This window comes from Camponotus floridanus, unplaced genomic scaffold (genome assembly GCF_003227725.1).
Source record: "Camponotus floridanus strain SB8 unplaced genomic scaffold, Cflo_v7.5 scaffold123, whole genome shotgun sequence".
In the NCBI taxonomy this organism is placed as follows: Eukaryota; Metazoa; Arthropoda; class Insecta; order Hymenoptera; family Formicidae; genus Camponotus; species Camponotus floridanus.
The window spans coordinates 381,612-402,889 of record NW_020229241.1 but is presented as its reverse complement, the minus strand read 5'-3'; the positions used below and the strand labels follow the sequence as shown (position 1 = coordinate 402,889).

The following is a 21,278-nucleotide window of genomic DNA, read 5'->3' as shown; positions in this document are numbered from 1 at the left end:
TGTTCGATTTTTGTTATCAATTTGCTATCAAATTGCGCCTCACAGATCCTGTTAAGTTTCTGCTATCAATCTACCGTCAATTATATCTGCAGGCTTTACTCGATTTCTACTGATAATTTGACATCAAATTTTATTGCGTAGATCCTGCTCGGTTTCTGCCGACAATCTGTTGTCAAATTGCGTCGCACAGATCCTGCTCGATTTCTGCCATCAATGTGCCGTCAGTTACATCAGCAAGCTCTACCCGATTTCTGCCAACAATTTAATATCAAATTTCATTGCGCAGATCCTGTTCGGTTTTTATTATCAATCTGCTGTCAAAATTGTGCCGCACAGATCCTGCTCGGTTCCTGCCATCAATGTACCGTCAATTAGATCAACAAGTTCTGCTCGGTTTCTATTGACGATCTGTTGTCCAGTTATGTGAACAGATTTTATTGTATGTCTGCTGACATGCTGACAACATGATCGAACATATCAATTCCTCGCATGCAAACTGTAGTCTTTCTGCCTTTAAAATTTGTAATGGGTGTTTGACGAAAATTTGTTCTAACAGATTTGACTATCTGGGAATGCTTTTCAATTATCATAATGTAGTTATAAGATTTTTTTATTTTACATCTTAGTAATAAATAAAATAGAGTATTCCCAAACAATTGAATATATTTCATAAATTTAATTATTCAAAAATCTGACTCTTAAAATATCCTGTATATATATTTTTATGATTGAATATAATATCTTCATATATACATTAATATATATATATATATGTGTGTGTGTGTGTGTGTGTGTGTGTGTGTGTGTGTGTGTGTGTGTGTGTGTGTGTGTGTGTGTGTGTGTGTGTGTGTGTGTGTGGTGTGTGTGTGTGTGTGTGTGTGTGTGTGTGTGTGTGTGTGTGTGTGTGTGTGTGTGTGTGTGTGTGTGTGTGTGTGTGTGTGTGTGTGTGTGTGTGTGTGTGTGTGTGTGTGTGTGTGTGTGTGTGTGTATAATGTGCATATTGTTCACAATATTCAAAGTGATTACACAGATAGAATACATGGATAAAATTTTCTTCCACTTTTGCAATACATCAATTTCTTACGTCTGTTCTGCCTATATTTGTTTCAAATTGTTCACATTCAATTGGAACAAATCTTATACGAACCGGATGAGAAGGACGAAGTACTATAGCAGTTTTCATTTCGAGATCCTTTAAATAATCAACAGGTTCTAAATAAAAATTATATACCAAAGGAGCTATTATGGTCTTCATTTCCAACAAACCGAATCGTTGTCCTATAATTCGAAATTGTATCGAAAACTATTAATAGAAAGAAAGGAGAAATGACAATCATAAATAATTTACCTATACAATTTCGTAGTCCTGCGCTAAATGGTAAATAAGAATAAGGATGACGCTTTTGGACCTTCTCGGGCAAAAATCTATCCGGGTCAAATACTTCTGGATTTGGCCAAAAATTAGGATCTCTGTGAACTCCATAGATATTAAGATGTACAGTCGTTCCAGCAGGAACTATATATGACTCTAAAAAAGATAAGGTTATATTTTATAAGATTAGATATGATTTACAAAAATAACAATTCCATTGAAAAATAAAAAAAATGTATATAATATGTAAATAATAGTACTTTAAAATATTAAAGTAATTAAACATTTATATCTTTATATTCATTAATATATAGTGTGATATGTTCAAAGATATATATGCAAAAAAAGTAATTAATTACGTAATTTTACATCCTTCGCAGCCTTTCGTGATATAAGAAACACACTAGGATATAAACGTAGTGTTTCTTTTAAACATCTGTCTAAATATAATAAATTTTGCAATGAACTCATAGTAAGTTTTCCTCCATTCTCTTGCATCACGGTATTTATTTCAATTCTAACGCGTTCCTGTATAATAGTTAAAATATATTAATAATATTCTGATTTTTGTACACTTAAATACAAACAAATTATTAATAAATTTTAATAAATTCTTTATATCTATTTTAAAAAGAGAGGTATTTTAATTTTTCAGTTTTTTTGAAATATATACATATACTAATACATATGCACGCACACACGCACACACACACGCACACGTATATAGAAACATACATTACAACAAAAATTAAATATCTGTAGTAGTTTGAATAAAAATCACAATATAAATATACAGGGTGTCTCATTTTAAATAATACGCTCAAATATCTTTGAAACGGTGCATTAAATAAAAAAATGTTTCAAACAAAAGTTGTATGGCTTGAAAGGGGCCTCAGATGGTGAGAATAATTTGACCTTAGAGAGTCATTTAAAGGTCATGTGAAGGTCACCGTCAATTTCTTAAACGGAATTCCCTATTTTTTATTGCATATTCTTATAGCTTATCTCGAAGGCATTCCAAACCACTATAATAAAACATTTTTCCTTCAAATAGTTTTTGAGTTATAAGACTTGAAATCATTTCTTAATTTTACATAATCTATAAAATATCTAGTAAAACATTCATTTTTTGATTATTTTATCTTAATACTTTTATGTACAAAATAATGAGAGGAATTAATTGGTGTAAAGAAAAAACATAGATGTTTTTAAGAAAAAAATATAATTTGCAATTAACAATTACATATTTTTTTTAAAACAACTATGTTTTTTCTTTACACCAATTGATTCCTCTCATTATTTTGTACATAAAAGTATTAAGATAAGATAATCAAAAAATGAATGTTTTACTAGATATTTTATAGTTTATGTAAAATTAAGAAATGATTTCAAGTCTTATAACTCAAAAACTACTTGAAGGAAAAATATTTTATTATAGTGGTTTGGAATGCCTTCGAGATAAGCTATAAGAATATGCAATAAAAAATAGGGAGTTCCGTTTAAGAAATTGACGGTGACTTTCACATGACCTTTAAATGACTCTCTAAGGTCAAATTATTCTCACCATCTGAGGCCCCTTTCAAGCCATACAACTCATACAAGCCATACCCTCGAAGTAAGCTACAAGAATATGTAATAAAAACGGGGAGTTCCATTTAAAAAATTGACAGTAACCTTCACGTGATCTTTAAATGACTCCAAGATCAAATTGTTGTCACCAACTGATGGTTCCCTTTAAGCCATACAATTTTTGTTTGAAACATTTTTTTATTTAACCCACCGTTTCGGAGATATTTGAGCGTATTATTTAAAATGGGACACTCTGTATATAGCAACAAAAAAGTACCTGGATATCTTTGTGTTCAGCTAATAATAATAAAGCAAATGTTATACCCATCGCTGTAGTATCATGACCCTATAATCATGTCACATTATATGTGTCTAGATATGTAATGTGTAAATAAAAAATTTAAAAAATCTTACAAATACATACTTCAAACATAAAAGTATCAACTTCCTCTTTGATATCTAAATCAGTGAGAAAGCCTTCTTGAGACGCCGCTATTAAGAGATCCAACATAGCTAGTCGTTTTTTTTTAACTAAAAGTAAAAAAGCATAAACATATTAGCATTCTCATTTTTGCATGTAGTGACTTAATTAATTAACATTGTTCTCATTAAAAATTCTAATTTTATTGCTAATAATGAAGAAATTTTACAAATATGTTGCATCATTGTCTGATATTATATACAGGGTGAGCCATTTTAATTTATCCACCCTAATAACTTTTTTATATTTAAATGTACAACAAAATATTTCAAATAAAAGTTGCTTGACTTCGAGGGGGACAGAAGATGGGTGACAAAAATTTGACAGAAGATGGGTGGCAAAAATTTGACCTTGGATAGTCATTTGAAGGTCACATAAAGAAAAAAATATGTAATTTGCAATTAACATTCCATATTTTTTCTTAAAAACAACTGTATGTTTTCTTTACACCAATTGATTCCTCTCATTATTTTGTATATAAAAGTATCAAGGTAAGATAATCGAAAAATGAATGGTTTACTAGATATTTTATGGTTTATGTAAAATTAAGAAATTATTTCAAGCCTTATAACTCAAAAAGTACTTAATGAAAAGATACTTAATTATAGTGTTTTGGAAAGCTCTCGAGATATGCTACAAGAATATGCAATGAAAAATAGGGGGTTCCATTTAAGAAATTGAAGGTAACCTTTATGTGACCTTCAAATGACTATCCAAGGTCAAATTTTTGCCACCCATCTTCTGTCCCCCTCGAAGTCAAGCAACTTTTATTTGAAACATTTTGTTGTACATTCAAATATAAAAAAGTTATTGGGGTGGATAAATTAAAATGGCTCACCCTGTATATATATACATACATATATATATATATATATATATATAATGATATACATATATGATGAATAGTATAATTTATACAGGGTGATCCATTTAAGTAAGGCCACCTAAAAAATATCTCTTCTTGTGATGATGCAAAAAATATTTTTTATATAATGTGAATGGTCAAAAAACCAATATTCGACAAGAGTTCTTTTTTGTCAGTTTTTTCGGAGTTTTCAAGGTCATTAATGATTTTTTGCATACAACTATATATTTTTTTATTGCATTATGTAGATGATTAAAAACGATGATTAAAAAGGACAGGACCCGATAGCGCACGAGTGTTGCTAATTGATCAGTTAGAACACTAGGATCTTCTGATTGGTCAACTGTGCTGGTTACCTTAAGCATCGGCCGATATATGCTATCGGGCTTGTGGGCTAATGGGACTCTCCCGATTAAAAATATATTCAGACATGTATAATAATATGACCTTGAAAAATAACCTCGATTTCTGAAAATTAAAATTTTATATAAGATTTATGTCGAGATATAAGCTTTGAGAGACCTAAACCTATAAATGTGAAAAAAATATTTTATTGCACTAATAATATCTACCTAGAAGATTTAATCATGAAATGTATATGGCACTTTTTTTTAAGTTACTATTTTCGTAGATGTTCAAAGTTATATACCTCTACGATGATATATTGTCTGAAACGAGCAATAACCAATAATAATAATCTTTTGATTATTTCAGAATTAATATTAGCACTAGCTCTAACTTTGTATATTCGAATTGTTTCCCTTAAACACTAAACACTTTTATCATAAATGAATATCATATTAATCTTTTCTTGCGTTATGCATCATGAACAGTTCGTACACGCGTAGATATTCTGATAAATTAAAAATGAAAAAAATATTTAAATCATCATGGATCACCAGTATTGCAATAGTAAACATGTTTATTTTACATTTATAGGCTCTCGATTGTCACGTCTTGACTAAAACCTACGATTTTGATAGACATAAGTTTTGCATAAAACTTTAATTTTTGGAAATCGAGATAATTTTTCAAGGTCATGTTATTATACATGTCTGAACATATTTATTGATTAGATACACGAAAATAAAGAAATATATATTTGTAAAAAAACATCAACGACCTTGAAAACTCCGAACTTCAAAAAACATGACCTTGAAAAATATTCTTGCCGAATATCAGTCCTTCGATACTATTCACGTTATATAAAAAATATTTTTTATATAATGTGCATCATCACAATTCGAAAAGACAGCCTTACTTAAATGGATCATCCTGTATAATATTATATTGTGCTATTTAAATTTAAATTAAAACTTCTTTATCTCTGTTTCTCTTGCGTACAGCAGAGAAGTTTGTAGTAACATCTCTTGTTACAATATTGCACATTGCGTATTGTAGAAATATTGCAAAGACATTATTTTATAATAGACATTATTTACAATAGACATTGTTTTATTTTAACACTGTTGCAACATTTTAAAATAGCGAAAATATGTAATAATATGTGGTATGTATTCCTTCGCTATGCGGCAAAACCAAATTTAACTAACACTTAGTCAATTTTTCATCATGAAATGGATATAAAGTTTACAAAGGCTGGTACATAAGATCCAAAGTGTATTTCTTTTCTGTTATCAGTTTAATTTCTGATTTAAAATAATTAAGTTAATTTAAAATATTTTTTGGGATTTTTTGGGATTGGGATTCAGAATATTAAATAGATTATTTGAATTAGGGGGAGAGAGAGGGAGAGAGAGAGAAAGATGGATAAATAGTCTATTTATATATTGCATGTATTAAAGTATTTCCGAGTGTATGTAAAATAGTCGTGTATAAATTATTGAGATAAAGTTTAACACATTTAATATATAAAAATACTACATATAAACAAAGACATTTAATATATAAAAATACTAAATATAAACAAAGACATTTAATATATAAAAATACTAAATATAAACATATAAACATTTTTTAAATGTTTTATAAATGGTTAATAAGCCCTTAAAATAAACATATCTTTAAATAAACACATCCCAGACAGCATGGAGACATCTTATAGTAGTTCTTTATGAGTTACATCAATTTTTATGAATTCTTCAATTTTTTTTCAAAAAGAGATGCTAAGGTGCTCGGATTGTGATCTTGCGCCACCTAAATGGACACTTTGAGTCATAATGAGTTCTTTAAGAACAGTATTATGAACTTATTCTGAGGACAAGATCGTAGAAAAGTTAGTTATGCACATTATTGCAAATTGTAAAAATGTCAGTAATTAAGAAAATTTATGCAATTTATAATAGGTTTTTAATGATTTTCTAAATATTCTATAATTATTTTAAATTCAGTTTGTCAGAAATTAAACTATATTATGCAGCATAATTGTATATCAACCGCACCTCTTGCTGATATAACTATAAATAGTTATATCAGCAAGAGATGCGGTTCATACACAATTATGCTGTATAACACATGTATATGGCTCTCCCTGTTTATATGCGTATGAGCAGTGTGTCCTCTTTCTGACACTACTGCTCATAAAAGGAAAAAAAATATACTTTAAATCTTATGTATTAATTACTAGTTCTTTATATACATTTTATGATAAATATTGAATACGAGTTAAGAGTGACACACCGCGTAGCGGCAAGCAAAGAAACACGTGCCACATTTCTGATATCAAAATGATATTTTTCTGACCACTGAATGTTATAACAGGTTCATATGTAGGAACTCATAATCAGCTGCTTATGATTTAGTGTTCAAGAGTTTCAAAAAGTAATATTTTTATATCACATCTTGAATTCATTTAATGCAAATTATAAAGAATTATCAAAAATATGAGTTCTTTATGAACATATTATGAAAAGTCTGTTGTCTGGGATCTTACAATGTAATTTAAAGAACATAGAAACATCAATCAATTATATTTTAAGTTTTTATAAGCTTCTGAGATATCTATTATAAACAAAAATATTTCATACGCAAATATTATTGGACGGTTGTAATAACATTGCATTCTTTTCAACACATTACATTGCAATGTAACTATGATGTTTTGTTGCACATTAAATTGCAATGTTGCTATGATTTTGCAATATTAAAAAAGCGAATATCTTACTTCGCTTGCCGCAATTTTACATAATAATACAGCAAAGTTTGCAATATTGCAATGTTTCAAAGGTGAAAATATTCTGCAATGAAAATTTCTGCAATGTCTTGCAACTTTTCTGTGCTGTATGAGCTTTGATCATCTTACGTACTTCCGAACACTTCTGTATCATCTATCTCCGGCTTTTTCCCACTTTCAAAGTTTTTTAAGTATCGACCATTGGTGCATTCATGATAAAATTTCCTTTCTGCAATAATCTACATAAATATATAATTAAATTTTTTTATGATTTTTATTAAATAACATTATATAATAATAAAATGATGATATCTATATGATATAACCCCATAAACTGACTGCATAAAGATTATGAAATTTATTGTAATTTCATATAAAGGAGAGAGTACTTGATATAACTTACTTTTTCCGTAAATCTATGTAATATTTTAAGGACCTTTTTTTGTCTCCTTCCTTGTGGTGACAACGCAAATAACAGATTATTATGAAGCCAATATCTCGGTAATCTAAAACGTAATTAGATAAGATTATATAATTTTAATAATGATATAATTTTGTAAAAATATTTAAAACTATTATTTAAAACTGAATTCTAAAACTATTAAAGCCACACAAAATTACAAAGAAAATTTTAAGTAAATATATGAAGAAAATATATAGTAAGATTAAAATTGTATATATATATATATATATATATATATATATATATATATATATATATATACAGGGTATCTCATTTTAATTTCCCCAGGCAAATATTTCGGAAAATAATTAAAAATCGAAAAAATGTTTCAGACAAAAGTTGTATGGTTTCTAGAGGGACATAAGATGGTGCCATTGGTTTGATCTTGAAGTCATTTGAAGGTCATGTGAATGTCACTTCAATTTTTTTTAAATAGAACAGCCTATATATTTTTACACATTCTTGTAGCTCATCTCGAGAGCTTTCCAAAACACTATAATTAAGTTAGTTTTCATTAAGTACTTTCCAAGTTATGAGGCTTGAAATTATTTCTTAATTTTACATAAACCGTAAAATATCTTGTAAAATATTCATTTTTTGATTATCTTATCTTAATACTTTTATGTACAAAATAATGAGAGAAATCAATTGGTGTAAAGAAAACACATAGTTATTTTTAAGAAAAAATATGTAATTTGCAATTAACAATTCCATATTTTTTCTTAAAAATAACTATGTGTTTTCTTTACATCAATCGATTTCTCACATTATTTTGTGCATAAAAGTATTAACCTTTAGAGGGCCGGGATTTGAGAGGCATATCCACCTTAGTAAAATGGTAAAAAAGGTATCTTATATCATGGATTGACCATACACTAAGTGTCGATAATGCGTAGCGCCACTATAGTGGCTTTCCGGTCCGGAAGGGATCGACCCGCATATAAAATTTCTTTCACATCAATTTGGAAGTATAAATATGCGTTTCCGATGTATTTTTCGACGTAGAATCCAAATCTGATGTCAAAAATACAATAAACCTGAAAACAACCCCTATAAAATTACAAAAACTACCCCTTTCATCACGTATGATTTCGAAACACCCTCTTCTGATCATAACATGGATAGACGTCACAGAAAGACTTTCTTTCTAAATTTCACAAACAGTTCAGATATAAATTCTGTCTCTGTCATTTAGATTGATTACGTGCAACATATATACGATATTACAATATTTGCTAATCGTTTATCTGCCTCAGTTAATTTTTCGCACCTAGAAAATTTTTGCTATAGTTGCAAGATCTTTTTTTTTTTTGAGTGAAAAATGTTGTATCAACACAAGTAAAAAAAATAAGTGCATCTCGAGCCTGAATTGAACAAGTTATTCTGGTGCGCCACAATAGTGGTTTTCCGGCCCTCTAAAGGTTAAGGTAAAATAATCAAAAAATGAATATTTTACAAGATATTTTATGGTTTATATAAAATTAAGTAATGATTTCAAGTCTCATAACTCGAAAAGTACTTCATGGAAAAATAATTTATTATAGTGTTTTGGAAAGCTCTCGAGGTAAGCTGACCATGCAATGAAAAATAGTAGGTTCTATTTAAGAAATTGAAGGTGACATTTATCTGACCTTCAAATGACTATCCAAGGTCAAATTTTTGCCACCATCTTCTATCCCCCTCGAAGTCAGGAAACTTTTATTTGAAATATTTTGTACATTCAAAAATAAAAAAATTATTGGGGTGGATAACTTAAAATGACTAAAAAATTCCCTGACACCCTGTATATATGTATATATATATATATATATATATATATATATATACAGGGTGAGCCATTTTAATTTATCCACCCCAAACTTTTTTATATTTGAATGTACAACAAAATGTTTCAAATAAAAGTTACTTGACTTCAAGGGGGACAGAAGACGGGTGGCAAAAATTTGACCTTGGATAGTCATTTGAAGGTCACATAAAGGTTACCTTCAATTTCTTAAATGGAACCCCCTATTTTTCATTGCATATTCTTGTAGTTTATCTTGAGAGCTTTCCAAAACACTATAATTAAGTATCTTTTCATTAAGTACTTTTGGAGTTATAAGGCTTGAAATAATTTCTTAATTTTACATAAACCATAAAATATCTAGTAAACCAATTGGTGTAAAGAAAACATATAGTTGTTTTTAAGAAAAAATATTGTTAATTGCAAATTACATATTTTTTCTTAGAAACAACTATGTGTTTTCTTTACACAAATTGATTTATCTCGTTTGTACATAAAAATATCAAGGTAAGATAATCGAAAAATGAATGGTTTACTAGATATTTTATGGATTATGTAAAATTAAGAAATTATTTCAAGCCTTATAATTCAAAAAGTACTTAATGAAAAGGTACTTAATTATAATGTTTTGGAAAGCTCTCGAGATAAGCTACAAGAATATGCAATGAAAAATAGGGGGTTCCATTTAAGAAATTGAAGGTAATCTTTATGTGACCTTCAAATGACTATCCAAGTTCAAATTTTTGCCACCCATCTTCTGTCCCCCTCGAAGTCAAGCAACTTTTATTTGAAACATTTTGTTGTACATTCAAATATAAAAAAGTTATTGTGGTGGATAAATTAAAATGGCTCACCCTGTATATAAGTGCAATACGTTTTGATGAGTGGCACCCGTTAATATTGACCCGTTAATATTGACCACCGTCCCGATTGACCACGTTGAAATTGACCACGTTGCGATTGACCACGTTGCTATTGACCACGTCCCGATTGACCACCGTCCCGATTGACCACCGCCCCGATTGACTACCGTCCCGATTGACCACGGTCCCAATTGACCACAATTCTGATTGACCACGTCCCGATTGACCACCGTCCCGATTGACCGCGGTCCCGATTGACCACCGTCCCGATTGACCACCGTCCCGATTGACCACGGTCCCGATTGACCACGGTCCCGATTGACCACCGTCCCGATTGACCACGGTCCCGATTGACCACCGTCCCGATTGACCACGCACAGCTGCACATCCCCCACCCCCCCACCCCCACCCTAACCCCGTTGTAAACCCATGTGAAATTCGGGACGGTGGTCAATCGGGACGTGGTCAATCGGGACGGTGGTCAATCGGGACTGTGGTCAATTTCAACGTGGTCAATCGGGACGGTGGTCAATATTAACGTGGCCAAACGGGACGCTCCCGTTTTGATAGCTAATTTAAACATTGATGACTTGTTTATATGATTCATTTTGATTATCAATAAATATCTTTCTTTTGAAAGATATAGATATCACAATCATAATTTAAAGAATTGTACATCTACATATAACAATTATTTATTATATCCATACAATATCTATATGTCTGTAAATTACCTATAAATAAACAATTCGATTATTTGATGAACCGCCTCTCGATATTCTTGTTGGAACATCCCGAAATCGTGCAGAGATATACCCATGGCAGTTTCTATAAATGCATTTGTTATGTAAGGCCGAAAACATAACCATAAAATATTAAAGTTGAATATTTTATTGATAATTTTAACATTAGGTATGAAAAACAAATATTATCAATCGTAGTTAATTTATAGTATCAGAATGTTTTATACAAGAACAAATTTTGTTCTTCTCTTAAGCTATAATTATTTAGAATAAAAGACCTCGAATATAACTATAAACAAAGTATAATAGGAATTTTGAAAAACCTTACCGCATATCGCATTCAGCGTATGTTCACTAATAAATGGTACTAAATCCTTTATAATTGTGCCTTTTACATTCTTCAAAGATTTTGTCATGCGATCACTCTCTTTCACCAAGATATCAATAAATTGATTCAATATATTGAAATGAAATGCAGGTGTTAGTATCTTTCGTCGCGTTTGCCATTTGGTGCCTAAAATAAAATAAAATAATATAAATTCTGCATGACAAAATATAATACTATATACGATTATGTAAGATTATTTTTCTTATAATTGATTAATTCCACAGGCTTACGAAATTTTAGATTTGGTTAGTTACAAAGAGCAGAGCGGAATCTGATAGATTTTTTGCTGAAAACGAATCTGGCCTCAGAATTTCTCCAACACATCAGATTTTTGAGTAATTTGTGATTAAATAGCCAAAAATGTCTATTTTCAAATTTCATAAATTTATTACGAGGGAACTCTAATTTTTTGGAACCTAATTTTTTGAAATATTTTTGCCAATGGCATCATATAGTGTACTAGTCGTACTAGTCTTTCAAAAAATTAGGTTTTTCATTATAAATTCATGAAATTTGTTGAAATTGTCATTTTAAATTATTCGAAAATCTAATATGCTGAAGAAATTCTGAGGTCAAATTCGTTCTTAATATCAAAAAACTTATCAGATTCACCTACTCTGCCTTTTGTAACTGACCTTCGCAGGCCTGTGTTCTTAAATAATTTTAATTATTTATATATTTGAAACTTTTATTTCTGCTTTATTATTGCTTTTTCATAATTTTTTATATCTTCTTCTTATGATATTTATATAGTAATTGCAAGCATTCAAGTAAATTTTATATTATTATGTAATTAAAATTTTATTCAATTAGCAGGTACAAATCCCTCTCTAAGAAAGGCATGTTAAGTCGATTCTCGAAAGTATCGAATGTATTGTTGTCTCTTTTCCGCGATGCTGATTGATTTCCTTGCTTTGTTTACTTCGTGAGCGACTGTCATCGCAATTTTGACAGTTGTGTGAATCGAGGGGTTATTCTTGTTCGCGCGTCTCGTGCTGATATTGTGCTTTAAAATTGAGAGATTTATCATTGTGAAAATATAAATAAATAATATACAGGGCGACCCATTTTAACTTAGGCAGCCAAATAACTCGAAAAATAAGCACACTACGAAAAAATGGTTAGAATCAAAATTTCGTCATTTCGAGGGGGACGTACAATGACGTTAAAATCAGCCCCCCCACCCCTCCCCCTGGGCGGTGAGGGGGGGCAAGTTTGAAATCTTAAACGGAACCCCCTATTTTTCATTGCATATTCTTGTAGCTTGTAGCTATCTCGAGAGCTTTCCAAAACACTATAATTAAGTATCTTTTTATTAAGTACTTTTTGAGTTATAAGGCTTAAAATAATTTCTTAATTTTACATAAACCATCAAATATCTAGTAAACCATTCATTTTTCGATTATCTTACCTTCATACTTTTATGTACAAAATAATGAGAGGAATCAATTGGTGTAAAGAAAACATACAGTTGTTTTTAAGAAAAAATATGGAATTGTTAATTGCAAATTACATATTTTTTCTTAGAAACAACTATGTGTTTTCTTTACACCAATTGATTCCTCTCATTATTTTGTACATAAAAGTATGAAGGTAAGATAATCGAAAAATGAATGGTTTACTAGATATTTTATGGTTTATGTAAAATTAAGAAATTATTTCAAGCCTTATAACTCAAAAAGTACTTAATAAAAAGGTACTTAATTATAGTGTTTTGGAAAGCTCTCGAGATAAGCTACAAGAATATGCAATGAAAAATAGGGGTTCCCATTTAAAAAATTCAAGTCGACCTTGACATGACCTTCACGACGCCACCCAAGGTCAATCAAATTTACCCATGTAATGCATTACTTTATCTTCAACAACTTTTGTCTGAAACATTTTTCAAAATAACCACTTCCTTTGCTTTAAAATGGGGTGTACGGGTGGTCTGAAACACCCGGTATATATATATACATTATACAAATATATTATAATTATTTAAATATTATTCTTTATCGTATAATATGTTTATAATATGTGTATACATATATATATATATATATATATATATATATATATATATATAGATAATATTCTAAACACATTATACAATAAAAATGCTATAAAAGAAAGTTTGTTGAGCGCATATCGAGATATCGAGAAGCATGACTTTCGATAGGAAAGAGACAGAAGACTGTATTCTGTCCTCTTCTACTATCCGAAGCTAGCCGAACGCCGAGCTCACACGTACGCTTACGCTTACATCCTCATTATCCCTTCCGCGCCATATTGCATGTTCTTTGCGGTGGAGATCTGGCAGCTTTGGTCAGCTGTAGTTGCGTGCTGGCTGGTACGCAGTTTGGTAACAGCGTGCGAGAACTAAGACGTTTTAATAAAAATCTTGTGTTTGCGTTAGTAAATTAACAGTAAAAATGAAGTATACTCTCCAGGAATATACGGATATGATTGTGGCATACGGACTAGCAAGAAAAAATACTATTGTGTGGCCGCAATTTACATGGAATTATTTCCCGGGCGTGCACAAAAATCAAATGGCCATACAATTTTACATGTTGTGTAATAATTATGTGAAACTGGGTGTCGTGCATAATATCGCGATCAACCTCGCATAATACCTCGTCCAACAGTGCGCCTTCGTGTACAAGATGAAAAAGGGATTCTTGAAGCATTTTATCATCGTATCAACGTTTGCAATACATTTTATCGAGGGATTTTCAACCACGGATCAATTTTTGTAAAGGTATTGTCACCATTAATTTTTTACATTTACGATATATTCTGCGTATAGTAATGGCATTTTGAATAATTTTCAAATTGAGAGTGGAATAGGCCTATGGGGGAAACCACTATAAAAAAAGCGCACCATGCTATCTACCGCAAGGTGGTGTGGAAATGATAGCGCATCATTTTCTTGCCACTAAAAGGACGGGTCATTTTTCGGTGCGGTATTGCGATATATCACAAATCACTATCATGTCTCGGAGAGCGACACCGCTTCGCCGCGCTCGTAGTATCGGATTACAATGGGACGACTCTCGTCGCCGCGCGCTTCTACTCACGCAGATTGGCCGATCTTCTTTATTTAATTTTTCGTTAATTATTGCGACAATCCCAAAACAATACAGGTCATTCCTTTTTAATTTGAGTCAATCTACTTCCTTATTTCGTTAAGATCGAAAATTGACGAACACCCTGTATGTAAATATATATATATATATATATATATATATATACATATATATATATGTATATTTAGATATAAAAGTGCATATTTTTTTTTTATTTTGTAGTACTTAAATAATAAATTTTGTTTTTTAGCAAATGTATTACTGAAATAAAATATGGCTAATCTTCTAAATGTTACGTATTAATTCCTAATAAACACACAATGTGGATACATTAAGTAACAAACATTTCAAATGCATATATATAACAATGTGTAAATGTGTAACATACATTTTGCTCATATGTAAGGCGCACAATAGAGAAAATATAATGAGTAAGAATTATATTTTAAAATAATAGAATCGAAAAAATTCATCTAATATAAAAATAGAAATTCGGGTATAAAGGACTATAGGGGTAAGGGCTAATAAACTAGTAAGAGCCTTTTATATTCGAATTTGTATTTGTATATCATAGTTTTTTCGAATTTATTATTTTAAAATAATTCTTACTTCTAATATTTAATTAATATTTATTCCTACTATTTTCTCTATTGTGCGCCTTACATATGAGTAAAATATATGTAACACATTTACATTGTTTGCATTTGAAATGTATATGTTACCTAATGTTCCGTAACTGAAATATATTTGTTATGTAATATAGGTATGGTAATATAGTATGATTATATAACATAAATATAATATTTAAAGCTCAGTGATATATATCTCTGATATATCAGAGAAGTATTTTTGTTGCTGACATTTAGCAGTGTAACATATATGTATTTTATTTATTATGTAACTATATTACTTGTGATATACGAGGTGTGTTCAAAAAAAAAGGTGACTTTATTTTTCTCGAAAAATATTTATTTATTCATCAATATCTATTTTGTCCCCTTCAAAGTAATCCCCCTCAGATATTATACACTTGATACACAGATATGACTTATGACACAGATATTATACACTTGTGCCAGCGCTTTTTCCAATCCTCGAAGTACTTTTGATATGCGCTTTTTGGTATGGTCTCGAGCTCTTCCAGCGATGCAGTCTTTATCTCCTCAATCGTGGCAAATCTCCGTCCTTTCATGGATCTTTTCAGTTTTGGGAACAAGAAAAAGTCGCAGGGGGCCAAGTTCGGTGAATACGGTGGCTGAGGCATGTACGGTGTTGACTTTGGCCAAAAAATCACGAACAAGCAACGACGTGTGAGCTGGCGCATTATCATGGTGCAATATCCATGACTGGTTCTTCCACAATTCCGGGCGTTTTTTTCGTATTGCTTCACGTAAACGGCGCATAACTTCAAGGTAATATTTCTTATTGACCGCGTACGACCGCATGGCAAGAACTCGATGCACCACGCTATTGTAATCGAAGAAAACAGTGAGCAAAACCTTCACATTTGACCTAACTTGACGAGCTTTTTTCGGTCTTGGCTCTTCTGGCCGCTTCCATTGGGATGATTAGGCTTTGATTTCGACGTCATAGCCATATACCCATGATTCGTCACCAGTTATGACCCTTTTGAGCAAATCTGGATCGTCGTTGACGGCATTCAACAGCTCCTGAGCAATGTCTACGCGACGTTGTTTTTGGTCGAAATTCAGCAATTTCGGAACAAACTTCGCCGCCACACGTTGCATGCCCAAAACACCCAAAAAAATTGCATGGCATGAGCCAACCAATATGCCGACATCCTCAGCAACTTCTCTAATAGTGATTCGACGATTCTCCATAACAATTTTCTTCACTGCTTCGACGTTGTCATCGGTTGTTGACGTGCTGGGGCGTCCAGGGCGGGCATCGTCATTAACATCTTCTCGACTTTCTGTGAAGAGCTTGTACCACTTGTAAACATTTTTTTTGCTCAGAGTAAACTCGCCAAATGCCGCAGTCAACATTTCAAGTACGTCAGAGCACTTAATTTTATTTTTCAAAATTTAATACAGATTCTTTGATCCATTTTTTTCGATAGCAAAAAATCGCCAAGCACACCAAAACACGTCTAACCCTTATATCTGTGAAAAACAAACCAAACATGCAAAACAGCTGATAATGTCAACATATGTTGGGGACATGTGTACCAACATAACAAAAAAAAATTTCAAAATCGAATGTACGTAGCCCGCGAAATTTGAAAAGTCACCTTTTTTTTGAACACACCTCGTATAATGTTATAACTCTAGATATATGTTATATCTTTGTTTTTGCTGGGAGCAGATGCATTAATATGAGGGATAGACTAAATGAGGTAATTAATCAAAAGGGCAGTAATACCTCATTTTAAATTAATAGCGCGCTCACACACATGCACATACACACACACACACACACACAGCAGAGAGAGTTCCGAATCATTAAGGGAATCCTGTACTGAACCGCGAACTTCTACACAATTACAGCGCTCTCATCTAATCCTCATCCCGTATCTCTCTCTATCACGTTATTTATAAAGAAGAAGCATTACTTTTTGCACTCTACTTTACCGATATTTCAGGTACATACGGACTGAAATTTTCGGAAGAATACCCTTTATTAATTAGGCAATTAAATTCAGTTTTTATAATTCGACAATCTTCTACGGTGTAGTACACAATCGTGAAAACTACTGTTTTATGCATAAAAGCTATAAAACTTTTATAAGAAGCTAATATTTGTACAAACTGACAGCTCTGATGCCATGTTGCTTTAACATATCGATAACTAAAAATGTAATTTTATACTTATTTTCTTTCTTAATATAAAATCTCGTACTATATAGAGTTTTCACGTGTCCGTTTGCGTGTACTTAAATTCTGAAGAAGAATTTTTAATTCTATATAAGCAATAAAAAATGGCAACACTTCCGAAAATTACGATGTTTTCGTCGATAATACAGGCGACTCCAGCATCCTCTTAAATACTATAGGAATGAACCGTGGAGTCCTTATCTCTACTGACACACACACACACACACACACACACACACACACACCACACACACACACACACACACACACACACACACACACACACACACCACACACACACACACACACACACACACACACACACCACACACACACACACACACACACACACACACACACACACACACACACACACACACACACACACACACACACACACACACACACACACCACACACACACACACACACACACACACACACACACACACACACACACACACACACACACACACACACACACACACACACACCACACACACACACACACACACACACACACACACACACACACACACACACACACACACACACCACACACACACACACACACACACACACACACACACACACACACACACACACACACACACACACACACACACACACACACACACACACACACACACACACACACACACACACACACACACACACACACACACACACACACACACACAACACACACACACACACACACACACACACACACACACACACACACACACACACACACACACACACACACACACACACACACACACACACACACACACACACACACACACACACACACACATGATGCGCAAACTCCGAGCAATCTCCTCGTGGTGCACATCGGATAACGCGAATGCCAGCGACTTAACCAAAATCTTGCAAAATGCAAGGTTTATTTTGGAACCCGATAACTGAGCTCCTAGGTATGCTAGAACAATTTTCTTTACGGTTTTAAAGGGAAAGTTCCAAACTTCAAAATTGATATAGTGACATTTTTTGCCTCGTCCTTTTGCTATGCCCGTGGAAGACTGCAAAGTCATGAAATTTTCAGAATTCTAATACTACCTGCTTTTGGTCTTCACAAAAAAAAAACAGTTTAATTAAAGGGACAGAAAATTTCACTTAAACCATTTTAAAGTAGAAGCTTCACCTTTTAAAACGCGTTAAGAGAAATTGTCCTACAACCTCTGCAACCTGAGATATATCCTCTTAAAATCAACAAAATTTGCAGGTTTTAGAGTGTTCCCTTAATTATTTTGAGTATATATATATATATGGAACAATAAAATTATTCCTCAATATAATTGCGTTTGCATTTAAGCGTAAATCTCTTTTATAAACTAATTAGCTTACAAATTATATAAATTTATCATTTAATATAATATTAGAATTTAATCGGAAAATTTTATTTTATTCTATAATAGAGACAAGCTAACAAATTATAATATTAAAGTATATCTAAAAAGTTATTAACATTACCTGTGCTAGTGAGAAGACCTGTGCCGAGCCAAGGATGTAATAAATCATATGTTTTACTTTTTTCGATGTGTTTAGTGCTGCTTAGTATGATCTGAAATTACAGAAGATTAATAGTAGAGAGTAATAACAGATGTTAAGCATGAAATATTAGTTTATTGTATAGCATTCCGAGATATTCAAATAATTTTGTTAAAATCTCTCATATTTTAAATTATTATCTTTAATGATTTTCTCTTTTTATTTTTTGAAAAAACATTTTTTTACTGGCAACAATTTTCTTCAAATGCAAGATTTTCAAATTTAGCTATAATCATAATTCATTTTCTAAAATTGAATTTGTTTTATATTTCATTACTTCCAAGTCATCTGGATGACGAATAGATACAATAGGCCTAAAGAAAGCCCAAAGTTTTGTAATGGGATAATATTTGTCAAATGTAGTATGCAACCATTTCCATTGTTCTTCTGAAAATATAAAAAAAATATTATAAATATGGATACAAGATTTTGGATTAATTTTATTATTATTGCAAAATAATCACTATATCAGCAGTGAAATACATTGAAAACAATTTAATAATAATTAAGATTATAAATATTATTGTGAAAAGAATTAAACTGATAAGTTTAAATTATTTTAAAAATAAGAGCTTGTGAAATTTTAGGTTCAGTTAGTTACAAAGTCAGTTACAAAGAGCAAAACAGAATCTGATAGATTTTTTGCTGAAAACGAATCTGGCCGCAGCCGAGTTTTTTTAATTAAATTTTTTTTTATTTTTTTGTTTTATATTAATTTGTAGTTTTCAATTTTTAAATAAATTTTTAGTTTTTTAATTATATTATAATATTTTTGAAAATTAAAACAATTATTTTGTATAACAGAGTTTTCAATTAAAATATTTCTTTAATTTGTACAAATTTTCTTTTTTGTACTTCTATTTATTTTGTACAAATTGTTATCCTTAGTTAACGCAATTGTTTTATATCACTATTTTTGTAGACAATACAACAGTTGTAAATATATAGGGTGTAAAAAAGTCAGAACACCGGTATATCGAAAAATATGGTTGTATAGAAAAATATTTTAAATAAAAGTTATAGGGATTGAAATGATCTATTTACTGATCTTTGACCTTGGAGTTGTGTGAAGGTTACACGAAACCTTATCTTTAATTTCTCAAATGCCCCTTACTTTTCATTACACATTCTTATAGCTTATCTTGAGAGCTTTTCAAAACACTATAGTACAGTATTTTTTTATTGAGTACTTTTCGAGTTATAAGGCTTGAAATAATTTTTTAATTTTACATAAACCATTTATAAAATTAATAAAATAACTTTATGTCGCTAGTCAGATAATCCAAGGATCGTTGAAAAAAATGTAGTCGACCAAACTAGCCAGAAAATTGTTTATTAATACGATGTTTCGAACATATGGTTGTGGTCCTTATCAAGTATATACTGGAAAGATTTATAAATAAATTAAACAATTAATTTTCAGTTTGAATAATATAACAAGCACAACGAAATAAAGTGTGATCAATTTTACCGATGTAATAATAATCAAGAGATAGGCATAGACGATAATCCTGCAAAACTGCACAAGTCACATTAGCAAAAAACGTTATTTAACTAGATTCGAATTTGAGAGAAACTGATGCGTCCGTGTGAGACTTCGTCAAGAAACTAAACACAACAAGAAGAAAAAACGAAACTACGTGACCTTTATTATTTTGTCATAAATGTTGTTTAAACTATCCGTGTCTTTCTGTAGGTTGATTAGATTATTAAATCTCTTGATAAAGAACATCTCAGCGATCTCTCTCTTTCGAACATACTTTTCGCTATGCAAAATATTGAGTTTCGACCAGTCAAAATCATGTCCCGATTCTAATCTATGTTTGCTAATGACTGAGTGATTAGTTTCATGTAACTTTATATTATTACAATGTTCTTTCATTCGCGTACATAAATGTCTTTTAGTTTGCCCAATGTATGATAAGTTACAATCTTTACAATTTAATTTGTATACAACACTTGTCTTGTCATTATTATGTAAGCTATCTTTACCGCGTCTAATTAAATTATTTAGTTTTTTTGTTATTTTGTAGACGACGTTAAAACCACTATTTCGTAAAAGATGGTATAGATCATGACTCGTATTCTCTATGGTATTGTAATAAAATGAGGCTTGTTTAAACGAGTAGGATTCACGTC

The 21,278-nt window shown here is 31.1% G+C and overlaps 2 protein-coding genes across 5 annotated transcripts in view; both read right to left on the bottom strand.

Moving 5' to 3' along the window:
- Window positions 1-934: 934 nt before the first annotated feature.
- Window positions 935-21,278, bottom strand: part of LOC105256905 (cytochrome P450 4C1-like) — a 54,114-nt gene continuing 33,770 nt past the window's right edge. For all 4 annotated transcript variants that reach the window (XM_025415557.1, XM_025415560.1, XM_025415559.1 and 1 more), the window contains 11 exons: window positions 19,417-19,526; window positions 19,062-19,152; window positions 11,601-11,786; window positions 11,264-11,357; window positions 7,824-7,926; window positions 7,554-7,659; window positions 3,366-3,472; window positions 3,219-3,287; window positions 1,732-1,900; window positions 1,349-1,528; window positions 935-1,278 (listed from right to left, as the gene is read on the bottom strand). In XM_025415557.1, the coding sequence (XP_025271342.1) occupies window positions 1,073-1,278; window positions 1,349-1,528; window positions 1,732-1,900; window positions 3,219-3,287; window positions 3,366-3,472; window positions 7,554-7,659; window positions 7,824-7,926; window positions 11,264-11,357; window positions 11,601-11,786; window positions 19,062-19,152; window positions 19,417-19,526 (1,421 nt within the window). In that variant the 3' untranslated portion in view covers window positions 935-1,072. The remainder of the gene's footprint in view (window positions 1,279-1,348; window positions 1,529-1,731; window positions 1,901-3,218; window positions 3,288-3,365; window positions 3,473-7,553; window positions 7,660-7,823; window positions 7,927-11,263; window positions 11,358-11,600; window positions 11,787-19,061; window positions 19,153-19,416; window positions 19,527-21,278) is intronic.
- LOC105253516 (protein GVQW3) lies at window positions 15,371-17,799 on the bottom strand. The gene has a single exon (XM_025415562.1). It carries the CDS (start codon window positions 16,735-16,737, stop codon window positions 16,300-16,302), a length of 438 nt encoding a protein of 145 aa, XP_025271347.1. The 5' UTR covers window positions 16,738-17,799; the 3' UTR covers window positions 15,371-16,299.